Source organism: Copadichromis virginalis, linkage group LG17, assembly GCF_057382275.1.
Source record: "Copadichromis virginalis isolate Kocher_CV1m ecotype Utaka linkage group LG17, C_Virginalis_male_GT1.1, whole genome shotgun sequence".
NCBI classification, from domain to species: Eukaryota; Metazoa; Chordata; class Actinopteri; order Cichliformes; family Cichlidae; genus Copadichromis; species Copadichromis virginalis.
The window spans coordinates 4,274,275-4,284,508 of NC_140634.1; the positions used below are offsets into that span (position 1 = coordinate 4,274,275).

Consider the following 10,234-nt stretch of genomic DNA (forward strand, 5'->3'; position numbering starts at 1 on the left):
AAACGAAGGACCCCGTTGTGTTGTCGGAGTGCTGGTAGGTGCCCAAAATCTTGCCTGATTTAAAAAAAGAAAAAAAGATTAATGGGTGGTTGCTCGGATAGCAATTTCTTTGATTAGATATTAATATGAGCTAGAAGTAAAAAAACAAAAACAACATAAGCTACTACTGAAGTAGATTTTGTTGTATTATTTATACAGGGAAACCCCAGTCGCCTAAAATGTCATTTCACGGGACTTTAAAACATATGAAGTCATGTCAATACTGAAACATTTTTAATACTTACAGTCGACTGTGATTAAGATGTGAAAAGCCCTAAAGGGTATCTTTAAACAGGAAGGTAATGTAATATGCGAAGTGCTTGTATAACAGCATTAGCTCTGGCTTATTTCATCGTATTTAACTAAAATGTTTGTTTCATTTTTATAATATATGAAGAGTGACATCAGACATGAGTAAAAGCAAACACATTTGCAAACGCTTTTATTTTCTTTCACCGAACTTGAATCAGGAAGGTCTTTACAGTCTACAGAGTACAGATTCTACCTGCACTTTAGTGACAAATTGATCAGGTTAAATACATTATATTCTGATTATCAGGTACAATATGCAAAGTCAAAATAAAATATATATCTTTCATAAAGTGCCTACATGGTGAATGCTGCTTTTACCACCAAACACCAAATTATGAACTAAAATATCCTTAGTGAGGAAAAATATAGAAGCAATTTCATTTTAATTTGAAAAAGAATCCTTCAAAAATATAGAAAGCCTTCAGCAACCAAATACTTGTAAACAGATACAGCTTTTAAAGGCTCAACTTTGGTTGATTTATTAATATATTTATGACCAGTAGTCAGTGCTTAACTAAAATCTTACCAAAAGGTCTATGCAGCTTCTGTTTTGTTTGCTCTGAACTTGTTTTGCCCCTGAAAATTTTCAGCTTGCTTCAGACAACACAGCTACAAAAAAAAAAAAAATCCAACAATGTGACGGACAGCATGCCGCATGATAGGTGGTGTTCTGTAGAATGTTTTCTATACTGTTCTGAGTGTTTGTGAGCAACTTTTAAATGTACAACAAAATACAGTCAACATACTTTTTTTACATGTTTTCCAAACATCACAGTTTGGCTTCTTCCAAAAGCAAAGTGTTCCCACCCGAGAATAAATGTTATTAATCCCATATGGGATCTCTTGGAGTGAAGAGGTACAGGACAAAGCAGAGGAAGACTCCGATTAGGTGATGATGCAGCCGCTGTTGCCGTGAATGCTTATATGCTGTGACGCACGTCTAGTTGATGCAGTCCATGATGTGGATCTGCAGGGAGTCCAGGTCTGGAAGGATCTCATTACACTTGGGACACGCATGCTCAGGGATATTCCCCTGATGCTGCCAGTCAGTACCTGAAAGTGAGAGACACCGATCACAACTCTAGCCTGCTGGATGGCTGTTCCAGTTCCACTTGTATTTTCTGACAGACTGATTACACCACAAAGGTCATTCAGTCGAATGTTTTGGCTATACTGGATGATTTTTGCTGCATCTAACTATCATTTTGCAAAAGGTCAGGTAACGTTCCTTAATCGCAAAGTCATTACTTGTGCGGAGAAAAATCTTGTGCAGTTCCTGTCAGCAGTAAAAGTACCCAAAAAAAAGAAACAAGAGCTGAGGCAAAAACAATGGAAATTAAAATTAATGAAAAGTCGGTGTATTCCCTGTAACATCCAGTAAAGGGCAGCTATGGTTAAAAAAAACAAAAAAAAAACAAAAACAGGTCTGATTGTATATTTTCTTAATGACTTCATTGTCTCGTTTGGTAGATTCAAGTCTTAGTTGCACCTAATTATGTAATGCTCATTATATAACTTATAAGAAGATTAAGCAGGGAATGTATTAGGGTCTGGCTACTCTGGGATTCCCTTGTCTGGCGAACAATTGTAATGAAAGACACCCAAAGAATTTGACTTTTGTTTTTTTTCTTCATTTTTGGCAAGTAGCCTACATTTTATATTAAACTGCTTTTTCACTAGCCAAAAACACCATTCAAATAACATCACACAACATTACCGTAAAAACCAAGCTGGCTAATCACCTCATATTTCGATCCAAATATAGTGGCATGTGTTTCAAAAGACCATCTATCTCTTTTTGGTATAAAAGATAGTAAATTAGAGTAATTGTATTTCTAGCCAGTAATAACATCCAAATAATCAAAATGTCAGAGGGGAGTCCGGTGTAAGCTATATAAGAGAAAGCCAGGAATAAGGTTTGTGTGAGAGGTTAAATTATAACATGCTGTACCTCTTCCAACTAAAGATGGTCCACCTCCATGTGGGTTTCCACCTTGTGACAAATGTCTCCTCTGCATCTCGTTCAGTGAGCGCCTGCACACAAAGAAAAAGCTTCAGATGAGCCGAATCACGACATTATACTCAGTTTGTTTCTGTGGTCATGTAAATAGAAATGGGTTTGACAGAATTATACAGCAAAACCTTTGTTAATTTGTAAGTTAGTCGAGCTGCAGACTCTACTTTTAAATTTCAATCCTTTATTAAATCACGAGGAGTTTTTCTCCACAAGAAGAATAGAAATTAACACATTTAGTCTGAAGAAGCTCAAATCGTGACCAGGTCAGTCCTCTCTCTGAATGCACACCTGCCCATTGAGTCCATCTCGTCTTGCAGCTGGGTGTTCTGCTTCTTCACGTACTCCAGCTGAGCAGCCAGACGCTCCTTTTCTTCGTGGAGTTTCTCCCTCGCTGCTCTTTCTGCGTGGAAGTCGGAGGAGTAGATCTCTGCCTGCAGAAAGTACAGAAAAAACAAAAACACGATGACTACCATTAAAAGTGGAGGCAATCCTGTTGTGCTGAGGCCTTCTGATTGTTGGGTTTAATGCTAGATTATATATTTCAAGTGCTCACACGTAAAGAACCACTGACCTGAGCCTGGAAAACAGATATGGTCTCCAGCTCCTTCTCCTTTTGGAACATGTCCTGCTTCATCTCATCGATCTTTTTCTGCTTAATAGCGAGAGCTTCTTCAGCTGCTGTCAGCCGCTGCTGCAGCTCCTCCGCCAGATGAGACTGCAGAACCAAACAGGATGGTAAAGGTGCCAGTTATCTCTGATTTTTTTTTTCTTAAATGCCATCAATATTTTTTTTTTTTTACTGCATCACGTTTGTGAAAATCAGTACGATCCACACAACACAACATAAAGTTACCTCTTTTCTCTGTTTCTCGTCTTTGAGCTCAGTGTAGTCCTCAAACAGTTTGGTGTAGGCGTCCTTCAGCTGCGCCAGGTTGTTCCTGTGTTTAGTAAATTGTGTTTAGCGATTTGTGTGAAGTGACCCGATTGCTTTACAAAGCTCTGTGTAGTCAAAGTACAGTAACACAACCCGATGAAAATCAGTGTCACAATATGACGTTTCTGCACTCTCACACAATCAGTTAATGTGTATGTATGCTTGTGTTTTCTCTGACTTCTCTTCTGCAGTCTTCCTCTGCTCCATCAGGCTCTGGGCCTGCATGCTGTTCAGCTGGAGCTTCAGTCGGTCATTCTCCGTTTGAACGGCCTGTTTCTCCACCAATTGGGCCTTCAGGGTTGCCACATCCTGCTCCACCTCCCGACATCTTCAACCCCCCCCCCAAAAAAATAAGACATATATCAAATAACACAGAACATCAGTTAAACGAGGTATAGCATTTAGTTTAGGTGGTGTTATCTTTCTGCACTTTTCTGTTTTTAAGTTTAACCCTGGAGAAACCATGGGGTCAAATTTGACCCCATGGTTTCCCTAGAAAACCAATGGGGTCGGCTCTGACCCCATGGGTTCTCCAGGGTTAAAATAATCATTTGCAAGTCGTTAGCTTCATAGCATAAGTGCCTAAGTCATTGACTTAGTCAAATGACTTAGGCACTTATGCTATGAAGCTAACGAAGTGTGTTTGTGTGGCCCAAACCTGTCCTGCAGGTTCTTCTTCATGCCTTCTGCTTCATCCAGTTTGCTCTGAGCCTGCTGCAGCTCTTTGTAGAGTGTCATCATCTGAGCCTTCAGATTCTCCACCTCAGAGGCCGCCTGAAATATTTGCAACAGTCGCACACGAAAAGTCACAAACTCGACGCAGGAAGGGAAAGGATTTACCCAATAATGCAGCTTTCAGCAGGACAGATCTACTGTGATATATAAAAAAATGAAAAAAGAAACAAACCTTATCTTTTTTCGCAGAATCCTCTTTGGTCTCTGGCTCAGGTGTCTGGGTGAATTCCTCTACACTGGACTTTTTTTCTTCTAGCTTTCGAATTCTGTTGGATAATAGGTGAAACTAAATAATAAACGGATTATCCATAACATATTCTGGAAACAGAACTGTGACTGGGTTTTTTTTAATAGAGCAAAGACATAAGCAGACTGCTACAAATCTGTTGCTTCATTTTCAGAATAAAAACATTTAAAGCACTTTCACAGCTGAGAAACGTTTCCTTTTGTTGCTGTCTCGTACCTGGCCGTGCAGGCCTGCAGCTCGCCTTGCAGCCTCTCGCTTTTCTCCGCCTCATTCCTCAGGGACTGCAGCAGCTGGCTAACCGTCACCTCCTCATTGTCCATGCGTGACGCTGTCATGCTCGCATCCTGGCGTCTGCTGCGCTCTGCTCCCAATGCCTCGTTCACGCCATCGATACCTCCATCCTGGGAGGAAAAACAATACTAAGACACCAAGCTTCTCCTCCTGTTTGTCATTTCACCAAAATCAGGCTGAATATAAAAAAAAAAAAGAGTGTTTGATGATGATCTGTGCTATTCATCCGTCCTCACCGACACTTTGATGATCTCAATAAACGAATCATCCTGAGAATCGTGCTCTGCCTTGAGCTGTAGCTCAGAGTTCAAGGCCACCAGGTCATTCTTCTCTGCCTGCAGCCGAGCAACCTGAGCGCGCAGGGCCTCCAGCTCTGCAATCTGATTGGACGATGACATTACATAGCATAAACGCAGAAATGACTAAAGTGTCCATAAATCTGCAGTGCAATATATGCGCAATATTATCAGCTTCACCTGCATTCCTCCCATAGCTCCTCCGGTCTTCCCGGTGTCCTCCAGCCCCCTGCTCAGCTCCTGGTTTTGGAGGGTAAGTGCTTCCATGCGGCCACGGGCCTCCTCGAGCCGGCTCTCCAGGAAGTCCCGCTCTTCCTTCTGTTTTTCCCGCCACGCAGACAAACCTTCAAAGCGCTCTTTCATCGTCAGGTTGGTCTGACGGAGAGCCTCTGAGAGAGAATTAAAATAAATGCGCGTGTTACAAACTCACTCATTCCAACTATCACCAATTTTTCACTATTTGTCCTCTCCCTAACTGCTCTATCCTCGGTCATCCCTGCTCTCACCTTTCAGGTCTCTGTTCTCCTGAATGAGGATGTTCATCTGCTGCAGGGTTTCCTCCAGTGTGCCGGGCTGATTGGCAGAGCGAGAGATGTCGCCGTTCATCACGGGGCCTCCAGACGCCATGATGCTGAGAGGAAGGACATTTTGTCATGTTTTGTATATTATTTGTATATTAAACAATCGGAAACACTGGCAACAAATAAGTCATCAAGAGAAGGTTGAGAACAAAGCCAAACAGTTACAGTCATGTGAAAAAGAAAGCACAGTCACTATACACATTGCTTTGGAGGGTGGTTGCTTCCTGACATTCCTGGCTCTGGTTGCCTGAGTAGCATAAACTACCAGGTCATACGTCAATAAATATTATTCTTTACCCTCACTGGTAGTCGCTTTGCTCACTTGGAACATGAGAAAGGTTTACTCCGGGCGCACCTACTTCCCTTATCCAGCAGTTACTCGCTGGTATATTGTCTTTGGATAGACAAGACCAAAGTGAAGATGTCTGGCCATAATGTACAACACTAAATTTGGTGTGACCGAAACACCAGCATATCAGCACACACACCTAAAAGCAACTATCAAGCACGGTGGTGGATGGGTGATGATTTGGGTTCTCTCTATATGCCAAAATATTGTAGAGTCAAATGTGAGGCCGTCTGTCTGACAGCTAAAGCGTGGCTAAAACTCTGGTCATGAAACAGGACAATGATCCCAAGCACAGAAGCACATCTACAACAGAACGACTTAAAAAGTAAAGAATCAGTTATACTGATAATAATATATACAGTTATACTCAAAGTCCAGACCTTAACCTTGTTGAAATGGTGCAGAGGTTCTTTCAGAGAGATGCGTATGAATAAATACCTGCAAATGTCAAAGAACTGCAGCAACATTGTAAAGATGACTGGGCCAAAATTCTTCTGCAACAAAGTGATTCTTCACAAACTGTTTTGGTATTTTGGTTTAATTTTAGGTGAATAACTAAAGCTAAATTAATAACTCTAAACATAGGTTAATACATCACACACTGTTTTTCATATGAGGCTGTATTTAAATTATTTTAGAACCTGATGAGGACCTGATGATTTTCTTTGTTATGTTCTGATATAATGTTTAGATGTATAAAATTAAAAAGGGTGCACTTTTTTTAAAATAAGATGACTGTATGGTAAGTGTTGGTGTTTGCTGTTCCCACTAGGGGGCACTGAAGCTCACACTTCCAGTTCTACATATAGTGGCTTTAATGCTGCATTCCTCACGTAGAACATTTATCAGATAATATAAAATCAAAATGATCCCATGTTATATATTACGCACTATAAGTTAATTTAAAAATAATTAATACATTCGGGATTTATGGTTTCAAATAATCACAATCACAAGAAGAAATTGACTTAAATACTAACGTTGATCTTTTTTTTTTTTTTTTGTAAATTTAACAGCTAATTTTAATGTTTACCAAAAATAAAAAATGAAAAAATGCGGCATTTTTAACTGCGAATACGTTTGTGTTTAATCTCATTTGGCTTGTTGTTGCCAGTAAGACATGTTTAAAAAAAAATGTCTGCTGACATCACTCAGTGACTCAGTGCTTCGGGAGCCGAGAAGGAGCATGCCGAGGCGAATTATCCCATCAAGAGTCACATGATATGGCAATTTGATTTCAGTAACAGAGACACTGTGTTGTCCTTTCGCCCTAACGCCATGGTATACTACATAATGGCCTAAATAAGATGTAACATCACATTTAGAAGCTCTTAACAGCGGATATCACCGTTGATCGCCAATTTACAAGTACGAGTCGGAAATCTCACATGCTAGTTCAAAATAATCGTGTAATACTAGCTTGGAGGACACTAAGTTCGGCCAAAAATAGTTATATTTGTTTTGGCCTTCTTTCAGTATTGTTTTACTTTCACTTTCTTGGAATAGGCCTATCCTAAGTGTGACTTTTGGTAAACAATAAAAAGTTACCAGTAACTTAAAACGAACACGGACGAGCTTTAACCTCAACCAAACTGCGTCACACCAAACGTCAACCGAGTTGAAAGGTTTTAACTCACCTGCTGGCAACTCGAGAACTAAACACAGCCTGCCTGTTCGCGCTGACAATACATAGGCAGTATCGCAAAGGTGGCTGTGTATGTCGAGTAATATTGCTCTTCTAGTTAGCAGGGGCGTTGAGCGACGATACAGAAAAAACGATATTTGCTTCCGGTTGTTCCTTTCAAAGTAAACTCATTAACTGGCGCAGTACTGATAAACAATGCATTTTTGTGTTTGTTGATTTATATCGAATAAATTAACTTTCTGCGTTTTGCGTTATCAGTGATAATCGCGTAAGAGCTCATTATTATTATTATTATTATTATTATTATTATTATTATTATGTTTTGTTGAATTATTATGCTTGCTATTTACTTTCTTTTGTTTTTAGGTATTTTTAACTAATTTATTGGTTATTTTTATGGATTAAAATTTTTTTTTTAGAATCTATGATTATCTCAGTAAATTGGTACCAGCATGCATATATGCCTAGTTCTTGGTTTGCTTTCTTGCAAAAATAAATCATTGAAAGGCCAAGATTTTGACTGGAAATTTACTTTGTGTGCATATGCACCTAGATCACATCAGTGACTCTTTTGATCAAGAGCTTTGTTTTGATTTGTGACAAATAACAACTATAGAGCAATTATAGTGACAGTGTAGTTATCAGTTTAAAATAATATAAAAATAACATTTTCCACTAATGGGGGTTTCAAACAGTAAAGACTTAATTCAACAATTCATCTGAAGTTTATTTTAATAAGCAGTAGATGAATCCGCTAAACCGCAAGACAAAATCAAAGAAACAAAACAACAAACAAAACAAACAAATCCGCAATTGCTACCAGCACTGCAACATCTGCTGAAATTGAAATTCCTCCACCTAAAAATAAATAATGTCTTTATAAAATTAAATTCATCATCAGAGGAAAACCATCATCTTGCGCTGGAATTTAATAAGGCTTATTTCATTAGCCTTATTTAATTTCATTACTATATTCATTAAACTGTATTGTGTGTAGCTATTTTCACTTCTATTTATCATATTAAAAGACTACAGTGATTATTTGTTCTTTCTGAAGTCCTTAGCTTTTGATATTTGTTTTTAGGGCAATCTTAATTCATTCTTCAAGAACGCTTTGCTTTTATTTTGAAAGCCATAGTTCCTATCTAAGTCGGTCTAATTTTCGACAACTCGACACCGAGTTCACTTGTGCGGAGTTTACGGACGGTTTTCATTTCCTCGTAGTGACGTCACGGGGCAGAGGACTGATCTGAGAACAAAGAGCGCCTGCGCGTAAGCAGCGCCGCCGCGGCACGGGTCCATCCGCATTTTTTACACATCGGCAAGAGGCTGACATGTGTGGGGGCGGGGCTAGACCATCAGCTGTTAGCGGGAATTCCCCCTCAGGAGTCACCTTACACTTGCAAACAGGAAAGGAAGGACTGGAGATTCCCTCTGATGTCAGCTTTGAATGATAAATGGCGACGACAGTGTAACTGATTCCGATGGGATATCTGTCAATACTGTAGCATAGAACACTCAGAGGCTACTGTAGTAAAATACAATGGAATGTCCGAGAAACACCATTTCTGCTCTTGTTTGTGCAGCTACAGCTATACGTTTATATATACAGTTATACTTACTTTCCACTAGATGGCAGTCTTATTCAAGAGCAATCTACTGATGTTCATGTTCAGGTTAGTTTAAAGCAGGGGTAGGCAACTCCAGACCTCGAGTGCCTGTGTCCTGCAGGTTTTCGAGTGTCCTTGATCCAACACAGCTGATTCAAATGGCTAATTTAGGTGTGTTGACACAGGGTGATGTCTAAAACCTGCACTTGAGGCCTGGAATTGCCTACCCCTGGTTTAAAGCAATCAGAGATGGTCACTGTACTTACTGGAGGTTGAGCTTAGAACTGTATGGAAGACTGTTAAAGTGGTTATAGTTGAGGAACTGAAAGTGATTATTAATCTTTACTATGATCTTATTTATTTATTTTATTTTATTTTTTTAGAAAGAGGGGCAATAGATATTAATGAACATTTTAACAAATGTAAATATGCCAGATTATAGCCTTGGGCTAATTTCCATCTGCAGACCCTCTGGCAGGTTGGTGTTAAACACAAGTTAGTAAAAACATACAGAGACACTATTTACAGGTCATGTGACAAGGACAAAAACAGTGATCACATTATACTAGAACAAACAATGACAAGGAGAGTGGACACAGAGGACAGTATAGATAACAATAACGGAAACACATCAATTATATTGCACAAACCCCAGTATTGTACATGCCCTGACCATCGTGATATTGCGTTCACCCATTGCACTAACAGTTGTTTTCCTTTTTGTAATACACTAACTCTTTTTCCCGTCCAATATAAAACATGATTATTAAACATGATTACATGTTTGTGTGTCCCTCAGCCGCCCTTTTAAGTGACTCTTAAAGATGGGTAGACTTGTACTTTCCCTCACTGACAGTGGAAGACTATTCCAGAAGCTCACTCCCTGATATGACAGAGCATTCTGTGAAAAGGTGGTCCGCCTGAGTGCCAGTTCACAATCACCTCTAACAGTGGCTCGAGTCAGTCGAGACCCAGCAACACTGCTAGACTTTTGTTTAATAAAATCACTCATTGGTGGAGGCGCCAGACCATGTATAACTTTGTATATTAGACAGGCAGATTTAAATAATTTGAAATTAGTAAAATTTAAAAACTTGTATTTTTCTAAAATTTGACAATGGTGATATGAAAAAGGTTTTTTATCTAATATTTTCAATGCTCTTTTGTAGCATACTTCA

General features: G+C 39.3%; 1 protein-coding gene across 1 annotated transcript; it reads right to left on the reverse strand.

Moving 5' to 3' along the window:
* Positions 1-464: 464 nt before the first annotated feature.
* optn (optineurin) lies at positions 465-7,593 on the reverse strand. The gene is made up of 13 exons (XM_085436441.1): positions 7,439-7,593; positions 5,378-5,502; positions 5,052-5,260; positions 4,812-4,955; positions 4,501-4,685; positions 4,210-4,303; positions 3,961-4,076; positions 3,481-3,630; positions 3,222-3,306; positions 2,940-3,083; positions 2,657-2,799; positions 2,303-2,385; positions 465-1,404 (listed from the first exon to the last, which is right to left on the reverse strand). The coding sequence occupies exons 2-13, from the start codon at positions 5,496-5,498 to the stop codon at positions 1,292-1,294; spliced, it is 1,587 nt and encodes a 528-aa protein (XP_085292567.1). The 5' UTR covers positions 5,499-5,502; positions 7,439-7,593; the 3' UTR covers positions 465-1,291.
* Positions 7,594-10,234: the final 2,641 nt, after the last annotated feature.